Raw genomic sequence first — 24,545 nt, forward strand, 5'->3', positions numbered from 1 at the left:
TGGATGAACTGTAGAGTTGAACTGTATATAAAAATATAGAGCCTAAACCAAGCATTAACCTTGCCGAAAACATTAAAATAGCATTAGGAATTCAACTTTATGCTTGTGCTTGTATGTAGAAACACATTTACCTTGGTTCTGTTCCTTTTTCAGGTAAATCTCTATGAAAGACAAGCTGCAGTGTCATATTTGAGACATCCTGTTCACCACATTGTGACAAGAGTTTTTCTGTCTACTGCGAAAGGAAAAAGAGGCTTAATGGCCCCTGTTGTGGTTTCATAGCTAGTATAAAAATGTAAATGACAGTTGATTTCATCAGCGAGATAATCTGATGAGATAAGGGCGATTAATCTCTAAATAATTGGCACAAAAAAAATTTATAAAATCTACTCACACACACACACACACACAGAGACGCACCTGCTTTTAGATTCCCGGCAGTAAAAGCCATGAATAATGGATCTTAGTTTCCCCTGGCCTGAGGGAGAAGCTTTTAAACATAATTTGTTGCTTTAATTTATTTACACAACCTGGCAACATCAGCCCTGAGGCCTGCTGCATTACACAGAACTGATCCGCACCGGGGGGGGTGGTGTACACACCCAAAAACACACACTGACGTTTGACAAAAATCACTCGCCACACACGTCTGCAACAGGTATGGAATATATCTCCTGAACGAACAGAGTTTTCTTTCAGGGGCAATTTAGCTCACGCCGTCAAAGAAACGTGGCACCGATGTGATGAAGACGCAACGATTCGATCGACAACACCAATCCTCTGGAAACCGAAGTCAGTTTCTTTATCAGTCTGTTTTTCTGAGCGAGTTCCACAAAGTTCAGGACCAAATACAATTCGTCCTGCATAATTTTAATGGGTATTTAAAGGTTTACAGTTGTAATTTAGGGGTAAAAAACTTTTCTCACCTCTCACGTTGCTCTACTTTCTCCGCCCACATTGCGTCTGATCAGCTTTAGCTCCTCCCTCCCGACAGGTACAAGCTGCTCTGATTCTAATTGGTGAAAAATAAGAAACCCGTGGGCTGATTTTATTGAAAATGTATCGCTAAACTTTCGGAGTCAGCCCAGTTCAAGATGGCCGCCACCGCTTAGCAAACACAAAAAATGACCAGAACTCAGTCACTTTTACAGATACTGAGCTGAAAGTGGTGTGATAGCAGCTGAGAGTCGTCCTCAACATGATACCTGACCGCTAACACATCTAACAAGATCTCAGTATCGTTTATAACGTCTTTTACTCAGTCCCTTCTTATCGTAAGATCATCTTACTCTGAAACTAATAAACTCTGCACATAACTAATTAACCTTTTCACATTCAGTTTATCTGTTATGAAGGAAGTCCAAGCGGAAGATCTTCTGCTGTAAGAAGCTGGAAATTCAAAGAGGTTTGAGCTCAGGTGAGATTCTCAGATCAACTAATGTAGGGAACGTTAACACGACAGCATCATATATCCACGCACGTATTAGTTTCTCCTGCTGTGTGTGTGTGGTTTTTCTTTTTGTTTTTACCGCTTGGTCATTAGGGTTCTTTTAAAACCTGGAAAATATAACAACGAATCATGGCTGGAAGCCTGGCCCGCTGCTGTGTGTGTGTGAAATTTAATGAGCTACAGATCATCAGGATTACTAAAACAATGCTACGATTTCAGTTATTCATGAGGGAAGAACGATACCGAGGTCAGGTTTGTTGGGGTCCAGAAATGCAGATCCGATTCGTGTGGGCGTTTCGTTGGAAATCTCCAGCTGGGAAAGTTGAAAATTTTACTTTCTCGGTTCGAGGTGCCGGGACGCTGATCTTCTTGTACTGGCAAATATGTTGTGAAGGAAAAAGAAACCCTGACAACTTTCCTTTCAACCTCAAGCACCTTTTGGTGACATTAGGTTGAGCTAAATCTACGAGCAAGAAAGGTTATTAAACATAGTTGTAGTGTTTTAGAAATGTTAAATGTTAATTTTCCTTGCTGGCACAAAAAAAAAAGAAGCTTTCTTTTACTTGTTATTGCAAACTGCCATGAGAGGCGTTTAACTGCCTGTGTCTGTCTGTTAGCGAAATACCTCACAAACCACTGGACAGATTTTAATAAAACTCTAATAGGAATCATTGGATCTACGTCTACAGCTGATTAACTTTTGGAAAAACCCAATTCAAGATGGCTGCTACCCCTAACCAACCGTTAACTTGGTATTTGGTATATTGGTATCAATCATTTCAGGAACTGTTGCATCTGAATTTGTGAAGTACATTCAGTCAGCTCAAAGTAAGCTCAGCCCTCCATGTTGTTGTTTTATTTAAAGACACATATTGTCAGATTATTTAAGGCCGCTGTTCGAAGCGGCTCCTCATTCAACTCGTCGGGAGCCGGTGTCTGTCAGCGAAATGAGCCGGATCTGAAATTTGCTGCTGAGGTTTGTCAGACTGAGTGTGGCTTTCTGTCATCGAGGCGGTGAAAGGTAATCTGTTTCTCCATGCAGCCGCCGTGATCAAAGGAATCGCGCTCCCATGTCGCACAGCGCTCAGCAGCCCACACGGAGATGGCTTCAGTGACACACACATATACACCCTGATGTGTGTGTGTGTGTGTGTGTGTGTGAACATGCAGGCCTGCAAACACACACCGAGCATGTGCTGTTGTGTGTTTTCCTTAAGAGGCTCGGCTCCTGCTGTGAGCACAGCGGTGAGGGAGCGGACACACAAAACTCACACGAGCTGGAGTCCAACGAGAAAAAAGAAGGTTTTCTGCGAGGAGGAAGGATGACTTCACCAAAACCTGTAGACTAAAGCAAAACAAGCAGAACAGAAGCTAAAATCAGCAAAGAAAATAGCAGCTAAAAGCTCAAATCAGCAAAGCAGTCATTAAAAAATTTTAATTAGCAAGACAGTAGCCAAAATCTGAAACCAGCAGAACAATAATTAAAAGCTACAATGAGCTAAACAGTTGCTAAAGCCAAAACTAGTCGAAACTTGGCTACAAGTGAAAGTTAGCAAAACAGTATCTAAATCTAAATGTAGCAAGACAGTAGCTAAAATGAGCAAGCTCATAGCTAAAAACTCAAATTAGCAAAGCCTCAGCTAAAAGTTCAAATGAGCAGAACAGAAGCTAAAAACTAAATTAGCAAAACATCAGCTGAAACCTAAAATTTGAAAAATGGTAGCTAACAGCTAAATGTAGCAAGATAGTAGCTAAAAGATCAAAGCATCTTAGGAAGAAAAAAGCAGCCTGCTGAAGCAGATTTCAGAAAGAACAATGTTTTTTAAGGAATTAAAGCGATGTAATGTAAAGGAAATTTGTTATAAATACAGGTAAATAATTCATGAAATATAAAAGTTACAAACCCAAAGGCCATACCACAATAATCCTGATCGAGCTGAATGTTTTATTATTTGAATGGTTAAAATAACACAATGTACATGAAAATAGTTTGATGGCAAAAACTGTACAGAAGAAACTACAAACAGAGAAGCAGTAGTGCTGACTCAGCATTCAGACAACTAGCTCCCGCAGCATTTACAAAAAAAACCCCATCTTTTATCGTCAAATTTTCAGTATTTTGTCACTTTGTCCGATTTACATGAAGATTTCTGGCACAAATATCACTTTTAATTTATTTTACTTGAGTTCAACAGAAGAAGAGCCTCCTGCTGTGACCTTGTTTCTCACTGTAATCTAAAAATATTTTTGTGCTCAAAGACAGACTTTATTCAGCAGAGAGTCATTCCAATGATCTGAAGGCATCAGCGAAGCTTTAGAAAATAAAACACAAAGAAAAAAAAGGCTTTTGTTTCTCTCTCCTTTGGCCTGATTTTTGTTCTCTAGCGGCAACTTTAACATGATTTTTTTTTTTTTTTTGCCTCCCCACTCTTTAGCTGAAGATCTGCTCAGTCGCAGCTGATCATAGATGGGCTGCAGCAGGTTTTCATTCTGCACTTTCATTGTAGCAGACTTCCACCCCCATCGCTCTGAAGGGAATCTGGCTCCTTTCATGCTTTACTCACCCCCCCCCCAGCCCCAGCCAAGCTGCTGCAAACATCCCTCATGGCTCCGATCCTGAAACAATCTGCAGCTCTCACATCTACAACTATCCTCCCCCCAGATATCCAGGCGTTACGGCCCATATTTCCCACAAACCCTCTTTTTTTTCACAGAGTTACTGCATTCTGCCGTCACCTGCCACTTAGCCTTGCCTCTCCTTGTGGCAGGCTGGTTATCCAACCCCCCCTCCCCCCTCTTCCTCTCAGAACTTCACTTGAATCATATCAGGAGATCTTTTCCCCTTTCTTACCACCACGACTCGAAACCAGTTCACTCGATAAACGCGGCACTTCTGACTCAGATTTCTGCTTCTTCCATTTCTAAACCCAGCCTTGGAAGGAGGGGGTCATTTACTAACTGTGCCTGGGGTGGCTTGTTTTCAAAAACAGATGCAGACCGCTCTTCAATCAAAGAAAAAGAAATTCAGCTGTTTTTACTTTTATTAAGAAAAAAAAAAACAGTTCAGCGCCACGTTTCATGGTCTTCACGTTATGAAGATAATGGGCGCTGGAGAGTGCTGGTGCGACGCACAACAACAGAACGAACAGCTTGCTGCACGGAAACACAAAAAACAAAAGCCAAAAGAAAGCCCTGGTTGTTACTACCCATCGCTTTAAGGAGAAAAGCGGGCTCTGACGTTCGCGTGCTTCTGCATGTGTTAGCAAAATGTCTGCCTTTCAGCAAAATACTGGATCACATGAACCACTGGATGAATTTTAATGGAACTTACAGAAAGTAATCACTGGATGTACATCTGCAACCAACTTAAGATGGCTGCCAGCAGTTTGACAGAAATTGAGCTAAGATTTGGCGTGGTAGTAGTAGCTGAGAGTCATTCACAACACATACTCCAAATGTGACATCTTGCCGTACTGCATGAGATTACGCCTATATGTTTAAGATTTGATTTGAGATGATCTTTGTCTAAAACTCTGGCATGACAGACGGCGGGCGATATGCATTCCTTCAAGGACAGCTAGGCCTTTAATCTAATCTAAATGATTGACTTGTTTTTTCTTTAGACAAGTCACAAAGTCTGTTAATCCCTTTAAATGTACATTAAATAAAAAGCTACTTTTAAAAAGCACACTCATATATTTTCAACCACTTGAGTCGCCCCCTGCTGGCCAATAGGTAGAATGTTTCAGGTACTTTCTCATTGGCCTCATTTAACAGATACAAAGATGGTTTATCATGGATTTTAGCCAGTATATACCAATTAGGTGGTCAGTTTATATATTTTTAATTTTTTACAAATGGTTTTACTGTGATTTAGATAAAAAGCGTAACAAATTAACTAAACTCTGTTTGGCTGCCTGCTAACGGGCTGAACTAATAACAAATAAAACATCTCAACATCAGAGTTAGCTTGCTGACATCAGCATTCCCCTGCAGTGCAAAAGTGTGGCCTAAAAGCGTGCCTGTTTTTTTATTCTTGCAATGTTAATTAATTAAAGCAATAAACTGATTATTACAATTGCCGCGTAATCATTTTTAATCCGTCAGTTCATCGCCTGACGAATAATTTAAACTCAGGAATCAATTTTCAGATCTATTCCTGCTCAGTCCAGAAGACTGGACAGTGCATAATGACTGGAGGTTTAGTGTTATTACACGTGATATGAATCAAATGTCTCAGTTGTTCCCAGATCATAGCCGGTGCCCACTTTCTTATGAACACGAGAACAGGTAATTAAAAGGTATTGTTGCTTGTGCGGGGAAGAACAATAAGAGCCCATCAGGTTGAGAATGAGCCATCTCTGTTCCTCTGCTGTCGTATTAATCAGCTCCCCCCACCCCTCCAAACTCAGTAAGTCACAGGAAGGGAGTGCTATTTAATCAAAAAAAGTGTCACATTAATTCAGACAAATCCGAGCAATCTAGTTTTCTAATAAAGCTGTCATATTTGCATCCGGTGACTTACGCTCACCACCGTTTTAGATTAATTCCCGTCACAACCTTTTGATTTATGAATGCATAATAACTGAGGGCAACGTCTGTGACTGTTAGCACACGTGTGTGTGTGTGTGTGTGTGTGTGTGCAACTGTGTGTGCGAGTTATTGTCTAGGACGTCTCAACTTTTAATCTAACATACTGCGCCTAGATGAGAGAAAATCAAATTTTGTGATAATTGAGGGTGTTGAGAGGGAAATCTGGGAGCAGGAACTGCATCATCGGCTCTCTGTTTTAGAGCTGACTCTGATCTGTCCTTATCTCATTGCCATTCCATTCAAAGGACCGTGCAGAAGGGTTTCTTCCCACTTGAGATCGTCTCTCCATATTCATTCTTTCGGAGCAAAAATCCAAAGGTCATCGTCTGCTCTTTTCCAGTGTGCACACACAGGAGGGCGCTTCCTTTCTGCGGTTCTTGCTGAGTGTCGTTTTATTTTGTTTTATTTATTTATTTTTCTTTCTCTTTGTAGTTTTGCAGAAAGTAAAAATCCAGAGTAAATTGGCTTTGCAGGGCATGAGGTCATGTTTAGTTGTTTGTTTGTTTGTTTTTTGGCTTTCGTTGATCATTGCATTGAAATTGCAGTGTTATTTTTTTCATTATTATTTGTTTTTCACAGTGTATGGAGAACAAGCAAAACTAGGAAATTTTCCTGCATCCTTTCAGTGAGTTTATTTACAGATCCACTGTTTCCAAACTCAGTTGAGAACCCCTAAATGAATAATCCTGTGAAGGGTAACATTAAATTGAAAAGATGGCAAAGAAAATTGGGAATGAAAACTAATCTAAGGTACGTGTTACAAAAGGATAATAAAAGCAACACACAAAGCAACAAAAACTACCGAAGACATAATGAGTCTAAGATGTCTCAAATTACTTCTAAGAAAACAGCATATATTCAAATAATTACTATTTTTTTTTTACCAAATGTAACATTTTTTATGGATGCAAAACAACCCCAGATCATCACCCCTCCACCACCGTGCTTGACAGCTGGTGTGAGGTGTTTGTGCTGATACTCTGTGTTTGGTTTTCTTCAAACGTGGTGGTGTGCATCATGGGTAAACATCTCTACTTTGGTCTCCTCTGTTTGAGGAACATTAGAGGGGAGTCTTTCTCTGGCAACCCATCCAAACAAGCAAAAATGTTCGGATTTATTCATCTTTAACCTGCTAACTGAGGCCTGCAGAGTCTGATATGGAGCCCTTGGGATGTTTAGTGTCTCAGAGCATTGCACGGTCTGACCTTGGGGGGAATCTGCTCCTGACTAGGTTAGCCATGGTCTTAAATGTTATAATCTTTCTCACTGTAGAATGACGAACTTCAGATTGATTGTAGGTCTTTTCTAAACCTTCCCAGATTGATGAGTAGCAACAGTTGCTTCACTAAAATCATTGCTGATGTCATTCCATCTTGGCGTTGTGTCAACGCACACCTGCTGCTGAAACGCCTGCTTTTATAGAGCTGGTCACTCACTGATCAAGTGCATCTGATCAGCAGCACCTGGCTGCTATTTCCTCCTCTTTAAACCCATGAAAGCAGCAGAGGTGGGCTTAGTGTTTCACACACAGATTTCCCATTTTGACTTTAATTTTTGTCTAATAAATAATCAAACTGTGGATCTTGTTGTGTGGTTTTGTACACTTGAGCTTAGCTGTGAATACCCTAATAAAAGAGGATATACTTTCTTGTGGGTAGTTGTGTTTTGTTGTATCTGTGTCAGGAGCATTTGATGTGCAACTCCAGAGTTTAGTTTAAGATTCCCTTTGTTGTCTCACAATAAAGAAAAGCTTGATCTGTCTTCCAGCTAATAATAAGTAAAGCTCTGCTTGTGTGCTGCCTCGCAGAGTTTTGGTTTATTGTTTCCGGTAGGAACCTTTTTAAAGACGGACCAATGTAGCGCAAGCAGGTTGACAGGTTGCCTAGACAACAAGGCTGTAAGTATGTATTATATGCTGAAAACCGAGATTTATCTTGTAATATTGTCATTTAAATTAAAGCAACATCAAGTAATGTGTTTTAGAAAGTTTGTATCTTACTTTAACTTGTTAGCATGCTAACATGTTTCTCAGTTTGGCCAGCAGATGACAGCGTTTTCCAATTAACATTTATTTTATTTTATTTATCTGTTTAGTCGGTTTTGCAATTTATCAGGAAAGTAACAATTCTGTCTTACTGCATGTATTTAACTCAATTTATTCTGTGCACCTAAAGTGTGAAGCTGAAATAAAAATGGGTTAAAAACTGAATACTTCCGTAAGCAAATTACATGTTTTGTTGTGTTTCTGTGTTTGCTGTTGTTCTTGTTTCAGTCTTACAAGTAAAAGGTATGAAACAACAACAGTAGAAAAAAACAGAAGAAATAAAACCGAGGAGAGAAAAACAGCCAAAAAGAAAACTCCAATCAAACGAACCGTCTTCTGAGTCTTCATTCTTGGTTATTGTTAACTATCTGTCTGTCTGTACAAGCTGAAGACGTGCTGCGGGGACAGAGCAGCTTGCGTCCAGCAGCGTCTGATGTCACCTTGATAGCTGTGAATGAGAGTGAGTCAAGACATCGGTTTGCTTCAGCTGCTGGCTCTGTGTCAAACCTTCTGAAGCACTGCAGACTTGGCATCACGTACAAGTGGCCAGAAGCCAAATCAGCCGCTGAATGTCCTCCATTAAGGCTCCTGCATCTCCTGCACGAAGCACAGAAGTAGCCACTGCTTCTACAGAAGGGGATACCGGCTGGGCCAGCCTCCCAGGTAGCTCTTTATTCAGGTCCCTTCACCGAAAAACAAGCTGAAATGCCTCCACACCTCATTTGTACGCACAGCAAATACACCCTCAACCCTTTTCTTCGTGTACTTCAATTCATTTTGTGCATTTTCTTCAAAGCTGCGTGCTGCCGAAAAATGCTGCAAGATCTGAATCAAAGGCCCATCTTCTCATGTTAAGCTGCTGTAGTGGGAGTCTTTGAATGTCGATGCAGTATTGCGTTTCAGTCAGACCCGCGCAAAACTTTGCCTTTTTTCTCTCATCAAAGGCTCCGTGAGGGGAAACCGAGCAAAGCCTGAAGAAGCTGTCTCGCCCCCCTGCAGAAAGTCTGACACAAGAGAAGAAGAGCTCTTCTGTCTGCTGTCAGGCCTCCGAGAGGAACTCGCTTTTCAAACAGCTGCACACAAATCGACTCAGAACTCGGCAGACAAGCTCTCTGCAGCTTCTGGTTCCAGGATAACTCTTTAGTCCTTCTTTTCGCTGCTCTCTGCAGGCACTCAGAGGTGAATATAAAGGATTTGGGGGGATGTAAGGAACTTGATTTAAAGCCTTAGTGTCCAAACTTTGTCAGACAAACAGCCAAACAGTGAGCTTTTTCTTGTCTGTGAAGAAGGAAATGTGCCTGAATCGAACTTTAATCCTGTGATTTTTTTGTTGTTGTTCTTGTTATAAAACATCCAAACGCTCCGAGTTGGCAACATGACACTGAGCGTGACGATAATAAGCTGTGCGGTGCTGCACCCTGCTGGTACACCGCCATGTGACCATTGTTGGCTCCGTTCTTGAGACCTTCGGCCGCTTTTAGCCACTTTTAGCCTGAGCTGCAGAGTGAGGTGTGAAACTCAGAGGGGAACCGGGCGCAGGCAGCAAGGCGAATCCTGACCCGTGTTTACAGATAGAAACAGAGAGAAATTTAATTTTCTGTTCAAATCAGTGTGAGAAGGACTGTTGAAATATGCTTAAGAAGCTGAAGCTGAGCTGTTAAAGCTAAAAGCAGAACAGTAGCTAAAATTAATAACAGTAGAAAAAATATCTAAAAAGAACAAAAGGCTAGCTGGCAACTAAAAGTATTATAAAGCTAACTAAAAGTAGCTGTAGCTGCTAATAGCAGCTAAAAGTAGCAGAATTGTAACTAAAAGCGGTAACTGGCCAACTAAAATCTAAACTAAAAGAAGAAATATGGCAGCTAAAAGCTACAAAAAGAAAGATAGCTAAAGGCTAAAGTAGGAAATGCTAGCCAAATGCATCAATCGTCTACTTAACAGCTAAAAAAAATATAAGGCCCACTAGTAAAAAAGAAAAGGGTTAACCAAAGTCTAAAAGTAGCAACCAATTAGTTAAAAGTATCAAAAGGCTAGCTAAAATTAGCAAAAGGCTAATTAGAAGCTATGAGTATCAACAAGCTGGTTTGAAGCTAACAGCAGCTAAAAGTAGCAAAAACTAAAAGTAGTAACTAGCCAGTAACAAACTCAAAGGAGAATAATAATGGGAGCTAAAAGTATCAAGACTAGCTAAAATTAGCAAAAGGCTACCTAGCAGCTAAAAGTAGCAAAAAACTGGCTTGAAACTAACAGAAGCTGCTAAAAGAAGCAGAACGGTAATTAAACACTTAAAGTCATTACTCACAGCTTAAAACTAAAGGTGGAGTAGAAGCTGAAAGCTAAATGTAGCAAAAGGCTAGCTAAAAGTAGCTGAAGCAGATTTCAGAGAGGAATGTTTTTGAAGGAAGTGATCTCAATGTATGTCAGTGGGGAAAATATTTGTAAATAAAGTTTTAAAAACTACCAAAGTTAAAGCACCCTACTCCTGGATGAGCTGAACATTTTCATATATGAATGGCTAAAATAGCACAAAGTATGCAGAAGTTAGATTTCAAATAAAGGTCCAGAAAAATTAAAAAAACAAGACGTGTGAAAGTTGAATCAACATTCAGACAAAAATAAGTTTTATTTCTGTTGAACACTTCCTAATAAAGTGATCAGAAACTGGTTCCGGTTTAGTTTGCGTTTGGGTAACAATACAATGTTAAAATCTTATATTTAACACGGGGAAAGGCCTCTGCTGAAGGTCATGCAGGGCTGTGGTGGGGATCATTTATTCACGTGGAGAAGCGCTGTCGAGGGGGCGGGACCAAAAGGAGCGTCATCCGCTCCCCCGACCAATCACAGACTGGTGCGGTCCTTACGTCATGACGTGGCCAGAAATCAGTCTCGTCTTGTCAAAGGGAGACGGTGAGTGATGGGAAAATATGAGCGCAGAGCCGAAATAGGATCTAAACCTGTGTTTACTTAGGTTAAATCGATGACAGCCGACCTGGGTAACATACGGGACGTTATTCAGATCTGAATTATCAGGCTGTAACTCTTGTCTGACAAGTTGTGTTGTCTTTTTTTTCTGCATAAAGTTTCCATCTTAAACGCGAGGAGCGAAGAAGCGAAACAAAAATCTGCACGCGCTCACAGCCCGGTGTAGCAGTTTGCTTTTTCTCCGTCCTCGGGACAAAATAACCATGTCGGTTTTACTGAGGAGGGTGAGGCGCACCGACGCAGCAGCTGCCTCCGTGCTGGAACGTGAGTAACTCCTGCTGGGAGCAGGTGATGAGCCGGGGTAAACAAACCGCACTCAGCTGCTCCTCCTGCCCCCGCGGGAGTCAGAGATAAAGTGGAAGTACGGGGAGCGAGCTGGGACGGGTTGGAGGCTTGCGGACAACTGTCTCTGTCTCTGTCTCTGTCTCTGTCTGGAACAGTGGTGTCCAAATCTGGTCATGTTTTAGTTGTTTCCCTGCTGTTCAAGTTCTGCAGAAGCCCGTTAATCATTCAGTCATTTAAATCGGGTGTGTGAAAGCAGAGAAACATCTGAAACCTGCAGGATAGTGGCCCTCCAGAACCAGGATTATTATGCTGTGTTAGGCAAAATGCTAACACAGCAGACAAAAACATTATCGCCCGCTTTTTGCCTTTTAGCTGCGAGCAATGAGCATATTAGAGCAAGTTTATATAGACAAACTGGCCAAAGCCCCGATCCATCCTAACCCTGGTGGGAAATGCAGCCATTTTCACTCCTGCACTAATACAAAATTTGAATCAAACGTCCTCACAGTTTTTTTATTTTTTTTTGGGGGGGGGGGGGGCACCTTTTGTTTTTTAGCAGGTCAGACAGACACTTGGTCCGTTCGTTCATTTCAGAGATATTAAGAAATATTCCACCATTTTGCGCTTCAAGGTTATAATTTGCCGGAACCTCTCATCTTTGTGCTCAGTCCTCCTTATGATGCTTAATTAGCTTGATATTTAGAACTTGTAAACACCACAGTATCCCACCACCAGTGGCACTTGTACCACAGCCGGAGAACCACGGTTCTAGAATAATTAGCTTCCCAGTGGAAGAATATCAACAAACAGATCATAAATATTCTCTTTAGTCCTTGCTTCACTTTTTGCAGCAGTGGCTTCTGCTGTGCTAATGCTAGCTTGCACATAAACAGGAACAAGTTTAATTCAGTTTTAGCCTTTGTTTGGATTATTCACCCCTGGATCAGATACAAAAATCATGTTTATTTATTCATTTAAAATGTAAAGTTTCTGTTGAGTGTTGGTGTTGCTGTAGCCTATCCATCAGTCTCCGGTAAGAGGAGCTGCTTGCCCTTCTCCCCGCTCTGATGTTAACTTCCCTTCCTTGTTGGATTGGGCTGCGTTTTGCTCGCTCTATGATTGGACCTCACCTCTCGCCTTTTTACTCCAGGAGCAGATTTCCGCACCGACTCGGAGATGCAGTCTCTGACTCGAGAAGACCTGCGTGAGCTGTTTCCTGGACCCGAGAGGCTGAAGCTGAGGAGGACTGTCTTTGGAATAATACACAAAAGAGTGGGTTGGTTTGTCATTCTGTTCACAGAGAGTCAGGACTGTATCGTGAGTAAACATTTTCATCAGGATTAATTTGGTTTTGTTTGCTTCGTTCACACAGAAACCCATTAACGTGCTCCTGAGAGAACTCCAGGGTTTCCTTCCACACGATTCTCTCAGAGGTGTGGCATTTTTAGACTGATACTGTATTAAAAACCGTATTTTTTGAAAGAAACAACTTCATATGCAACCTTCTGCTTTCTGTCCAGCCGCTCTGACCAACAATGGAGTCTTGGCTGACTACGTCCACATGCTGAAGGACATGAAGACCCAGCTGAACACTGTGCAGAGTTTCATCGAAGCTCATATTGGTTTACTGGAGGACATCAGCAAAGGTCAGCCGGAGCAGCAACAAGGCCGAGGTCAATATGAAGTTTTATTGTAATCTACAGGTTTCTGTGGGGTAAATGTCTCTAATTGTCTCCTAAAAAGCCTCTTGATACTTCCACAGCACGGCAGGTTTGCATCCAAGTGGGACTGTGACTCAAAATGTCCAGACATTTTCCACACATGGTCATGTTTTAGAATAATTTGTTTTCCTGAACCTTGTCTCTGTGTCCGGCACACACACTGTGTGTACGGAAGTTGAGCACTTTTGGAATGAGCTAGAACAGAGATTGTGAGTCAGAGCGGAAGGAATGGGTGCAAATTCCCACAAAAACACCCCAAAATCTTGCAGAAAACTGTCAAAGAAGAGTGGAAGCTGTTAGAGTTGCAAAGGAGGACCAGCTTCCTACAGTCCCTGATGATGTGATGATCAGGTGTGGCCATATCCTTTTGTCCACATAGTGTATGGTTCAGCACCTGGAGTCACCTGGTTGATGTCTCGGCTCTTACTATTCCTCACAGTCAAAAGTGCTGGAGTAGGCTGGGCAGTGAGGGTTGAGTGTAGAATGTAAAGTCTGGGTAAGTCAGGGTAAACATCCTTCTCCAATTAGCTCCAATCTCATGTCGTACAATCTTTTACTATTTCATTATAAGTCAAAATTCACATGCTGTTCATGGCTGTTCTTGAGTTCTGTCTGATCTGAATCAATAGGAGCTTCTTCTGGTTTAAGATTAGGACTGGTTATCTACTTCTACATGTAGAATTTTTTTTTAAAAGTCTGATTTTAAAAGTGTGTAGCAAAAGCCCAGCAGAGCAGATGAAAACAAGCACCGCTTCAGCAAACACCGACTAAACCTTGTTATTACACCTTACAGGTGTTTTAAAAAGCCGAAGCGCCTCAGCTTCCTGCGCTCCGATGGATCCCGACCGCTGTCCAGGAGATGTGTATCCGTACAGAGCTCAAGGTGAAGCTTCTGCTTGTGTCTTCAGACCTGAGGTCTGCAGCTTTTACTGGATGAACACTGATTTAGTTGTTTATTCGTTTAAAGTTTCTTCTTTTTCAGCATCTAACTAGTTCAGCATAGTTTCAGCAACTTTACCCACTCTGGTATCAAAATGTTCAGCTCATTCAGGAAACTGATACTATGACTTTATTTGTAAATTATATGCTTTTAATCTTAGCTTTAAGCTACTTTTGTGTTAATCTTAGCTTTTGGCTACAGTTGTGATGATCTTAGATTTATCTAGTTTACTTATTTTAGTTTTAAGCTATAGTTGGGTTTATTTTAGCTGTTAGCTACAATTTAGCTAGTTTTAGATTCTGTTCTGTGTTGAAAGTTTCAGTTTCAGCTTCTTTAGCAGATTTCAGCACTCAGAACTCACACTGCCTTTTTACAGAAAAGGCTGAAAGATTTATTTAACAAATTATAGGATTTCTTTTTTTTTTTTAATGGTAATGTTAGGATCTGAGTCTGATTCTGAGCCGTTTTTCTGTCTGGCATCACAGTGATGTACCAGATGGTGGTCTTTGGTAAAACCTTTGACGCCCATCTCCAGTTGATGGCCCAGGTGCAGGCTCAGGTTCAGGACAGGGTTCAGCTCATTTCCTGCAGCCAGGACGGCCAGATCGTCATCATCTTCTGTCCAATCAGCTCCCGCGGTGCGACGGACATCAATGCAGCCATGACTCACATGACAGGTGAAGCAAATATCGTCTCACCTCTGTCATAATGAGAGATGTTGACAGAAATTCACCATTGATTTTGAGTTCTGAGTTGTTACCCAACAATAAAATCAACATTAGGTAACTAATGTGTTTTATATCTACAGCTTAAAGAAATCTAAATCTTTTGAGAAACATTTGTAAGTACCACATAAAGCACTGTTATCAACCTAAAGAGTTAAAGTTCCTGTTTCAAATTAACAAATGTTTTGACGTAAAAAATGGTCAAGTATTTGAAAAAAACTTGATTCTAGAAAGATAGGGAAATTGTGTAGGAACCTTGTGGTTCTGTTACATCAGGAAGTTCTCGTCTTCACTTTCATGTTTCCTCTGCAGACTTCTTGTGTTCCTCACAGCCAAAGTTGTTAATTTGTCGTTGTCGTCGTTGTTTTACATGCTAAAATAAATAACTGTGGTCATGAGTGTTTCACCGTTTTGTGCCACTAGATGTCACTATTTCTCAACCATTTTTAAGTTGAAAATCTCCTCCCTGTTTCCCTGCTGTTGCTCCCCGCAGGCGATGAGCCCGTCATCCTGGTGTCGATGCATCACTCTCTCGAGGTCAGGCGCGCCACCCTGAGGAGAACGTGTTCGGGCTACCCAAACGTCGTGCTGCACGTCAGCGTCTTCTACCACGAGACGGAGCGCGGCTTGCTGAGGTGTCAGGAGAACAACGCTGCCGTCTCTTGTATACAGAATAAATTACAGGAGTACAGCATTCCAAGAAGTAGAAGTGTGCCCGGTGACTGTAGCAACGCTGACACTGACGGGGGCGCCGCGCCCGACAGTGTCAGGTTGTTCGGCAGCAGCAGCAGCAGCAGCAGCAGCAGCAGTGATAGTTGGAGTAAAAGTATTTGGGGTCCTGGAGAGTAGATGTTCTGGTAATGGGGTTAATCAGTTATTAGTGATGTCACCTTTTTTTTTACTGATGTGATCTTGTGGATCTATTTACTATATATTAATAGCTCCATTCATTATTATTATTATTATGCTTGTTGGTGATGTATCATTATTTGACATCTTAAAAGTAGTGTAACTTTGTGCTGTTGTTTTGATGCAAATCAGATAAATGATATTATGTTTAACCATCTGAAATTGTATTATTAGGTTTAAGGAGGTTTATCATTATTTGCTTTCGCTTTATTTAAAAAAAATAAAAAATTCTGCTTAAAACACTGAATTTCAGAGCAGATGTGTGTGTTTGAAATGAATAAAACAGTGAGCACATAACACCTTTAAAAGAAGGATATGTTTGAATAATCAGCCATATATGTGGGTAAACACTTCATCTTTGATTAACAACACATTTTTCTCACTGGTTGCTGTATCCTCGTAAACAAAACACAAGCATATCTGAAAAAATATTTGTTTGTACATTTTTTTTTCCCCTCAATCTTCATTTAAAAAGTGTGCACACAAGTCTAGTGACCACGTAAAAGCATTAAAGCAAGTAAAGACATTCAAATAAACGAAACATGAGAAAGACAAGACATTCTGACAGTAAAAGAAGGAAAATAAAGACATAAGTGTGGGGTTTACACTGCATAATCAACATTTTGTAAAGACAAAATGGCTTTCAGGTTTCCTTGTAGTGTTGTAAAGTACAGCTGCATTATCGCCCGCTGGTCAAAGGTGGAGGGATAATGTTTTTGCTCATGTTTGCCTGTACTGTTAGCAAATTATCTCCTGAACCACCGGAGACATCTTTGAATAAAACTCTTGAAGTAATCATTAGATGAATATCTATAAAAGTTTACCTTTTGGAGTCAACCTCATTCAAGGTGGCTGCTACTGCGACTATATCTTTCCCAGCAGAACAATGACTGACTTATTTACAATTACAGATAATAGGGTGAAGCTTACGTGGTAGTAGCTGGGAGTCAACCTCAACATGTGGCTGTGGCGGCCATCTTGAAGTAAAACATTGTCATGAAAGGTGGCGGGCGATATGCATTCCTCTAATGCCTTGAACTGAGAATTAAAGGGTTCAAAATAGAAATATGGCTTATAGCCATATGTTTTCTTTTATGGAAAGATATGATGTAATTTCCCTTTAAATTTTCGCAAAATAATTCAAATACATGTTGAATTTCAGTCATTTTTGTCTCGTTCAGTCTCTGGTTCTTGTCCTCCAGCGTCCAGCCGTTGAACGTCATGACGTCACGACGTCGAGAAGGAAGCCCCTCCCTCTTTGAATCAGTTTTGCTTTCTTTTCTGGAGAAGAGGTGAGTTTGGCATTTAATTACATACACCGAAAAATGTAAAAAATGAAGCGCAGCCTTGTTACTTCGTTTACTTGTATGAATGCTAACTTAGAGCTCAGTACGTAACTCAGTAGCCTAGCTTAGGTTGCGTCTGTAAATGTCGTATTATTAAGCCGTAGAAAGCGTAATTAGCTAAAAGTTAGTATCTCTTTCGATCTCTCGGACTTTGATACCAGGATTGATTTTAATGTTATTCTGAAAACAGATCAAGCTGAAGAGATACACTGAGCGAAAAAAAGGCCTCATTAATATGTTATTTCCTCCCTTCTTTCGTTACTTGCAGGTGAAATCATGTCTTTACTGGAGGAAATACGACGCATTGACCCAAAGGTAGCCCGGTCTCTTCAAGGTAAGTGATATTTTAAAAAATATAACCAGAAGTGCTCGAATTGGGCTGGTGTTATTTGTTTTAAGGGCAGTAATATAAACAGTAACTGTAAGGAAACAATAAATCTGTTGGTAATTTAACCGAGCAAAATGAGAGGGTTTGGGTTAAAATAATCCCTCAGCTTTGACTGGCAGGAAATGAAACTCTGCATGTTTGTCCAAATAAAATCAAAATACAGCATTCCTTCAAATGGCCTGTCAGGCAAACAAAATTATTTAATGTTTATTCTTATAGAAAAATGTTATTACATATGGGATGAAGTTTATCAGACTGGACTGTTGTTCTTTAAGATGCTTCATTTTACAGTTTTAACTGGCAGCCATGAGTCTTACAAACAGTAAACTCATTAAATCTTTATCATACAGCATGAATCCTTTAAGGTGGGTTAACCAGAAGCTGCTGGTAAATTTAACTGTAAAAGGAAAAAAAAAGAGGAACCCAATTTTAATGTGTTTAAAACTTAATAAATTCCTACATTAATAAAAGTATAATACGTCTGACTTCCCCACGGCTGATTTGATTTAGTTTTTTTGTTGTGATAAAGGCAAATATACATACATAACAACCAAATACAGTTGCTTCCCCTTGCTGAATCCCCAAATCTCTCCTTTTATTGGTCTTCTTTGTTGAAAGACGCGGACAAAAATGGAAACTGGTATTTTTTAATTTTCTCTCAGGCACAACAGCAGTTTTACATCTTTTGGTTTTCTCTTATCCCCCCCCCTCCACAACCCCACAAACACGCTGTAGACCACAAATAGCGGCGGGACGGGAGTAGCTCACCAGCAGTGTTTTCCTCCCACTTTGAGCACTGAATAAAACAGCGGTTTTAGTTTTACAAAACTATAAAATCAGCTATAAAGTGAGACTTTTATGTTTACAGTCACATTAAGCTGTCCTTCCTGAGGGACAGGTTGTTATAATCAACCTACATTCTTGCTCATGAACACTAATGTCCTTTCAGAGGCAAATTACTGCACTGATGCAGAGATCCGGACTCTGTCTCGACAAGACCTGAATGAGCTGCTTCCTGAATCGCACAATCTGAAGCTGAGGAAGACCATCTATAAAACAATCCACAAACAGGTGTTTGTACAAGCACCTAAACCTAGAACTGCAGAAAGCACATACTTGTTTAATTGGGTAAATATGTTTTTTTTTTCGTTGCTGTTGTTTTTTTTACCACAGAAATCAATTGAAAAGCTCCTGAAAGATCTTCAGGGTTTCGTCCCACATGATTCTCTCAAAGGTAAAGCAGTTCTACTCTAATATTGTATTAAAAAAACAAACGCATTTTGTAACCGAATATAAAACCTCCCGCTTTCTGTCCAGCTGCTCTGACCAACAATGGAGTCCTGGTTGACTACCTCCACATCCTGAAGGACATGAAGACCCAGCTGAACACTGTGCAGGGTTTCCTTGATGCTCATATTCGTTTACTGGAGGACATCAGCAAAGGTCAGCCGGAAAAGCAACAAGGCCAAGGTCCGTATGTTTTACCAACGTAATGAATTGTAGAAGTGTAGGAAGCCTCGGCATTGTTTATATGCAGTGTGCAGTATTAGTTTATATGGACTCATTAGTTAGTAAATGTAAAAGTTTAGTATTTTCACTTTCCTGTTTGTTTGACAGTGGACACAGCGACGAGCCAAAATCAAGCTCCAGTGGTTGGAACAGGTATCTGTGGTAAAACACCTAAAATTACACTTTTTCTTAATTTGTTTCTTTATTTCCTGAACACTCAACCATTTCTTACCTCCTCATCAAATCGATGTCACTTGGTTACAAACACAACATCTTGAAGCGTGATGTTGCGTTGACAACTCGTTTCCTTACGTTTACTTAATTAAAGCGACTCCACAAACTCCTTTTATCACACGACTCAGGTCCCAGGTTTGCTAAGAAAGATTGTGGACAACCTGGAAAATAAATGGATCTTGAGTTTTGAATTTAGAATAACTCGTCTTGTTTTTTTTTTCTCATGGATCATAAGAATCCATGAGCTTGTTTTATATTTTGCACATGTTTTGCTGTTTTTTTTATTTTTATTTTTTGTAACTCTTTTGTTTGTTATGCCATCTTGCCTCATAGGATCTGCATCTGATGCCTCGGTAACCCCTGATCTAACAAATACCAAATCTGGTCAAAGAGAAGTCGAGTCACAAAAACCACAAAGTATAGTTCACTTTCTTTCTAGATTTTGTATCACTGTTAATCAAATAGTACCAGTGATTTTCAAAGAGTTGTTTTCACTTTTGAAATAATCTCTAACTCACACTTCTCTATTTTAGTAGACTTCATGATTTAAAGTTGTGTTTAAGTGAAACTTATTGCTGGTTTATGACTCATTCTTCATTAGCAACAACAGACCAAGGCATTGGAGGCTATTTCTTCAACAAACTTTTTAACTTTACAGAGAGTACAAAAGGTAAAGTTTAACTTTCTATTAGGAGTTTTATTCACTTTTAAAATAATCTCTAACTGACATTGGTCTGTCTAAAAATAGACTTTTATGATATTTTGGTTTATGCTTCTTGCTATTTTTTTACATGACAGACCCCATGACAAAGGTGGCCGACAGAAGTCCTGAAATGTCTCCTCCTGTCCACAAGTTGAGTCTCACTACAAGGTCACATCAACATAAATCTGAAGGTAAAATGTCAGTACTTGTATGCCCTTGAAAGTAATGTTACTGAAATTGGTCTTCTTAAAGTAGACTTCAACTCTGTAGTAGTTGGGTTTGTGAAAAGCTTTCTGCTGTTTCATTTGATAACTCAGAGGCATCGAGGTTTAGCAGACACTCTATGGTGGATCGTACTTATAGACATCCACAGAGAACACAAGGTAAAATGTCACCTGATCACTTTGTACTGTCGTGGCGAATCAACACCATTTTACATCTTACGTGTCATGTGTGCACATTTTAAATTGCCGCCTTGTTTTTAGTCTTTGTTTGACCAAAAGCTGCAAACTGTTGATCAGTTCCAGCTTTGGATTTTGATTCATATTCCTTTGAAGTATGTAATTTTTTTTGTCTTTTGTGCATAGTTTTCTGTGTTTTTGACTGCTGGAGCACAAGTAATTGTAATCATGCAATTGTGCAAAACAAAAAAATCCAAAGCTTATTTTACTTATTAATTTACAAAAAGGCTTTGTAGAGGTTTATAAGGTTTCTGCAAAAACACATTCTGTTTATCATTCTAACTAACTAAATTCATGCTGTATTAATTAATCATTTTTTTCCTCATCTAATTTTATTTTAATGTGAGGTAACCTGTGCTGTTCAATGGCAATGCTCTGTGTCTGAAACTTCTGTCATATTAACAGTGAGTTACAAGATGGTGGTCAGCGGTAAAACGTTTAACGCACATCTTCAGATACTGGATCGAATAAAGGGTTTTTCTCCGGAGTTGAGCTTGGTAGATGTGAAAGAGGACCAAACCAACGGGGTTGGCCAAGTCAAGTTTGTCTTCTGTCCAGTCGTGTCCCGTGTCGGGTCAGATGTTGAGGCAGCCATGAAAGGCGTTACAGGTGAGAAGAAGAAGCTTCCCTGCTCATTTATGCTGAAATGAAAAATGGGTTCGTTTCCAGCCACACATTTAGGTTTTCACACTTATAAGTAATGTTGAACTAATGAAATCAAAGTTAAAACACTCATGGATGCGCCAAACAAGGATCGACACAATCTGCAATCTGACATGTGACTGACACAAAATGGAGCACAACAGCCATAAACAACCTCACCGCAACACAAAGTGCTCCCATCAAGTTACTAAGTCAATAATTTTAATTCCAATGAACACAGAGAGAGAGGCGATCCCAACCATTGTGGCCCAATATCACACAGATGTTATTGTTTTTACTCTGCCAGCAACATCCAAATGTGGGCTTTACCTCTCCAGAACACTAAAGAGCCCGTCAGACGTCATAAAACACCCACAAATGCTGACACGAACGTACAATGGTCCCGTACCACAAGCCACACACACACGGTGCCGAACATTCAAATGCAGCACAGGAAGCTACTCTCAGAATACTCGACGCAACCAGTCAAGTTTAGTCCCATTGCAAGTTCAAATGTTCCCAGACGACTGATACAACTCGGTTCATGAGGCCTCAACATAAATGGACTCACAGTTCAACTCATAGTTTATGGTTTGCATCATTATATTTGTCCATTAAAAACATATCAGTGGTAAAAGGCCAAGAGAACTACCATTTTCAGTTGAAACCTTTCATTCACTTATCGTTGTGCAGTGCCCTGAGATGACTTTTGTTGTTGAATTGGTGCTAAACAGATAAACGGAATCAAGTTGAATTCCCTTTCTGCTTAAATAAGCGAGACATCTCTGTATCAGAAGGGGAGCAGCTCTGTCTCCTTCAAGGTTCTGTTTCCTAACACTTGTGTTCTGTTTCGTTCCACAGGTTCTGAGCCCGTCATTCTGGTGTTGATGCACCACTGTCATGAAGCAAAGCACGTCGCCTCGGTGAAAACCTGGGCCGAGAACCTTGACGTCGCGCTGCACGTCAATGTTTTCTACCACGAGAGCCTGCAGGGATTAGTGCAATGCAAAGAAAATGAAGATGCCATCTCTGCAATCCGACAAAAGTTGTTGGGTTTTGAAAAAAGGTAAAGAACCAATCAAATAGTCCACAGACGATGCAGATCATTTGCACTCGCTGCCTGCTCCTCCTCGTCATCTGCTTATAAAACAAAGTAATGTGTAGAAAAATCACTTGATGCCAATAGTTTCTAACCTGGACCAAGAGGTGCTCCCTGCACCTTCTTTCTCTGCAGGGAAGATCAGGATTTCTTTAAAATGACATATTCTTGTTGAGAATGCTGATTTTAGTAACGATGGCATCATGAAAATTTATATTTGTTAAATTAAAAAAAAATTCCTTCAATGTAAGCATTAAAAAAGCAGTTAATGTAAGATAACTACTCTATAATCATCTTGACTGAATATAGTATTCACAAGTTGATTCATTGGTTTACATTATGAAGTTGAAGCATTGTGGGTAATAATTTCTCATGTTTTCAGGGAGTTGTATCTTTGTGCTTGCAGCCAGATAGAGTTCTAATATCTACAAGAATTATTAGATTAGGCACTAGAAATTAAAAGAAATGCATGTTTTCATTGCTTCAGTGCAAATAGTTGTACTTATTTATGCATGTAGACAGTCATTATAATAAATATGAAATATATTATCTGCTAGGAAATCTGTTGTTAGTAATTTATTGTTGCTCGTATTTCACAATGAAAGGGTGGATCGGATGATTTATGACAATATTTTGGTGAACATAATTTTCAGGAAAAAAAAAAAGTCCAATGATTTGTTTCAGTTTTTACATTCTTGTTTTGTTTAACTCTTGATCTGTCCTTGAGTCACTGTTTTTCAATGATTTTTTTTTCTTGTTTTCAAAAGATAAATAAACTTTTTCTTGAACAATCTGATTCATTGTGTCAAAAGAAAATTCATTGCCGTGCTTCAGAACTCACAGAGCAGTGTTAGTTAGGTTGATATTATTGTGTTCATGTTTTGTTTTTGACAATCTAAAAAGACAGATGAGTGCTGCAGTCTTAACCCCTTTCAAATATGCTTTTGGATCTTTAATAAGTCTGATTAATAGTTGTTTGGTTCATGTAATGAAATACCTGAAAGGCTAACATAATGAACCTGAAAATTCATTTTTTGAGTAGGCAACAATAAAGTCAAAGTTGCTTAATAAGTTCGTGTAATGATAGTAATATTTATGACACCAGTAACAAATTATAGAAATTTGAAATTTTTATTTTTATTTTGAAGAAAGAAGAAGCCACGTCATATTTTGAAAAACCAAACCGGATGTGTGGAAGTGTTTACAGACAGTCGCATCCGGTCGGTGCTAGCTCGTTAGCATGAGTGCCTAATTGTTAATATTTTTTTACCTCTTTGTTCCGGACATTTTCTGTCAATGACCGCCGAAATGCTTTTAATGCCAACAACATAATGACAAGTTAGCAAAAAAGAGTATTTTTTAAATGTTATTTTATTTTAACTTGAGTTTTGGCAGTTAGTAGTACGACTCGGTTCAGTTAGCCGTGTGGAAACTGCAGATGTGCTGCAGCTTGGCAGTTTGATTTATTTCAACAGGTGTGTTAGCTTTAAGGAAGCAAAATTAGTAACTTGAAGGCTCTCATTTGTGAGAGTCCAGTTTAATTTGAATAATTCGTAATATTTCGCTGGGATTTGTTTGCCGTAGTTAGCTATGGTTGTCCTTTGCGAGTGACTGGGTAATTTAGGATATTCGGTTATGAATTATGATTTTCGGTCGCGTTTCTTTAGGCGTCAGACTGTGTTCAAAAAAGGCTTGTTTACAAAGGCTTCGTGTCGTTAATGAACTGCCAGTTCGGAAGCTTTTCTCTGCACCTTGCAACAAGAATTGCGAAAAAGTCAGAGTCTTTAAACCATTTGCACACAGGTTCGGACTTCAGGTAAGGAAAAAAAAGTGAAAACAAGTTCAGTCAGATTAAAAAAAAAAGCCATGTAATCATATAAACCTTGGCTGTTTCAGGTTACAGCCCAATCCTGTCTGTGTGTGCCAACAGTGATGCAGCCAGCCATCATCTACGGACCAGATGCAGTTTCCTTAGATGATGAAGAGGAGGAGGAGGAGGAGGGTGTTGGTGAAAGTCCTGTTAAACAGGAGGTCATCATGGGCCTGGGCGATGCAGTCAGGGTGGAGGTCCATGAAGGCATCGCGGACTCTGGAGTCTCCATAGTTTCCTGTAAGAAGAACTTGGTTTCTCAGATAATGATGGGGTTTGATATCATTTAGTAGTTTTAGTTTTAATTGTTTGTTTGGGTTGAACCCTGGAAATGTTTCACTTTGATGTACTAAATGGATAAAATGGCTTCAGAGCGTTACAGTGCCCTTAAACCATTTTGCGACCGTTACTTTGTTTACATCTCTATGTCCAAACATATATATTATGTTCTTCTTTTTTTGTTTTTATTATTCATAGCAAATTCAACAAAAACAAATGAGAAAATATCAAAGTGGAAAATGAGACGGGTGAAGCTGAAGCTGAAGAAGCAGCTGAAGTCGGCTGAGACTTCTGCCAACTTAATGTCAGAGCTCCCGTTTGCACTGACCAGCCCCACCACATGGAAAGAGCTGGGATGTATGTAC

The 24,545-nt window shown here is 39.9% G+C and overlaps 3 protein-coding genes across 9 annotated transcripts in view; all 3 read left to right on the top strand.

Annotated features, from left to right (window-relative positions):
* Positions 1-10,949: 10,949 nt before the first annotated feature.
* LOC108231805 lies at positions 10,950-15,889 on the top strand. 5 transcript variants are annotated; one of them, XM_017409092.3, is made up of 8 exons: positions 10,957-10,994; positions 11,168-11,333; positions 12,505-12,626; positions 12,727-12,787; positions 12,875-13,027; positions 13,869-13,958; positions 14,501-14,692; positions 15,234-15,889. In XM_017409092.3, exons 2-8 carry the CDS (start codon positions 11,273-11,275, stop codon positions 15,587-15,589), a joined length of 1,035 nt encoding a protein of 344 aa, XP_017264581.1. In that variant the 5' UTR covers positions 10,957-10,994; positions 11,168-11,272; the 3' UTR covers positions 15,590-15,889. The 5 variants fall into 5 exon arrangements, with proteins under 5 accessions (XP_037837356.1, XP_017264581.1, XP_017264583.1 ...); XM_017409094.3 differs by having other exon boundaries at positions 10,987-11,080; XM_037981428.1 differs by lacking the exon at positions 11,168-11,333 and having other exon boundaries at positions 10,950-10,994.
* Positions 15,890-16,892: 1,003 nt separating this feature from the next.
* LOC108231766 lies at positions 16,893-22,827 on the top strand. Its single transcript, XM_025004356.2, has 12 exons — positions 16,893-16,941; positions 17,264-17,329; positions 18,333-18,454; positions 18,557-18,617; positions 18,701-18,853; positions 19,001-19,045; positions 19,460-19,543; positions 19,728-19,796; positions 19,925-20,020; positions 20,147-20,212; positions 20,696-20,899; positions 21,794-22,827. Exons 2-12 carry the CDS (start codon positions 17,272-17,274, stop codon positions 22,000-22,002), a joined length of 1,167 nt encoding a protein of 388 aa, XP_024860124.1. The 5' UTR covers positions 16,893-16,941; positions 17,264-17,271; the 3' UTR covers positions 22,003-22,827.
* A 399-nt stretch (positions 22,828-23,226) lies between these two features.
* The window catches only part of LOC108231861 (A-kinase anchor protein 7), a 45,146-nt gene continuing 43,827 nt past the window's right edge, over positions 23,227-24,545 (top strand). Inside the window, exons 1-3 of one of the 3 annotated variants that reach the window (XM_017409236.3) lie at positions 23,227-23,847; positions 23,928-24,141; positions 24,379-24,537. In XM_017409236.3, coding sequence (XP_017264725.1) covers positions 23,674-23,847; positions 23,928-24,141; positions 24,379-24,537 — 547 coding nt within the window. In that variant the 5' untranslated portion in view covers positions 23,227-23,673. The remainder of the gene's footprint in view (positions 23,848-23,927; positions 24,142-24,378; positions 24,538-24,545) is intronic. The other 2 variants (XM_017409238.3, XM_017409239.3) reach the window with 2 other exon arrangements.

Source organism: Kryptolebias marmoratus, linkage group LG19 (genome assembly GCF_001649575.2).
Source record: "Kryptolebias marmoratus isolate JLee-2015 linkage group LG19, ASM164957v2, whole genome shotgun sequence".
NCBI classification, from domain to species: Eukaryota; Metazoa; Chordata; class Actinopteri; order Cyprinodontiformes; family Rivulidae; genus Kryptolebias; species Kryptolebias marmoratus.

What these genes read in the sequence shown, in the direction of transcription:
- LOC108231805 (XM_017409092.3), top strand. Translation starts at nt 11,273, where the DNA reads ATGTCGGTTTTACTGAGGAGGGTGAGGCGCACCGACGCAGCAGCTGCC. An exon ending in AGCTGCCTCCGTGCTGGAAC is followed by an intron (nt 11,334 to 12,504) that starts GTGAGTAACTCC and finishes TTTTTACTCCAG; the next exon opens with GAGCAGATTTCCGCACCGAC. An exon ending in GTATCCGTACAGAGCTCAAG is followed by an intron (nt 13,959 to 14,500) that starts GTGAAGCTTCTG and finishes CTGGCATCACAG; the next exon opens with TGATGTACCAGATGGTGGTC.
- LOC108231766 (XM_025004356.2), top strand. Translation starts at nt 17,272, where the DNA reads ATGTCTTTACTGGAGGAAATACGACGCATTGACCCAAAGGTAGCCCGG. An exon ending in GGTAGCCCGGTCTCTTCAAG is followed by an intron (nt 17,330 to 18,332) that starts GTAAGTGATATT and finishes ATGTCCTTTCAG; the next exon opens with AGGCAAATTACTGCACTGAT. An exon ending in CTTTACAGAGAGTACAAAAG is followed by an intron (nt 19,797 to 19,924) that starts GTAAAGTTTAAC and finishes TTTACATGACAG; the next exon opens with ACCCCATGACAAAGGTGGCC.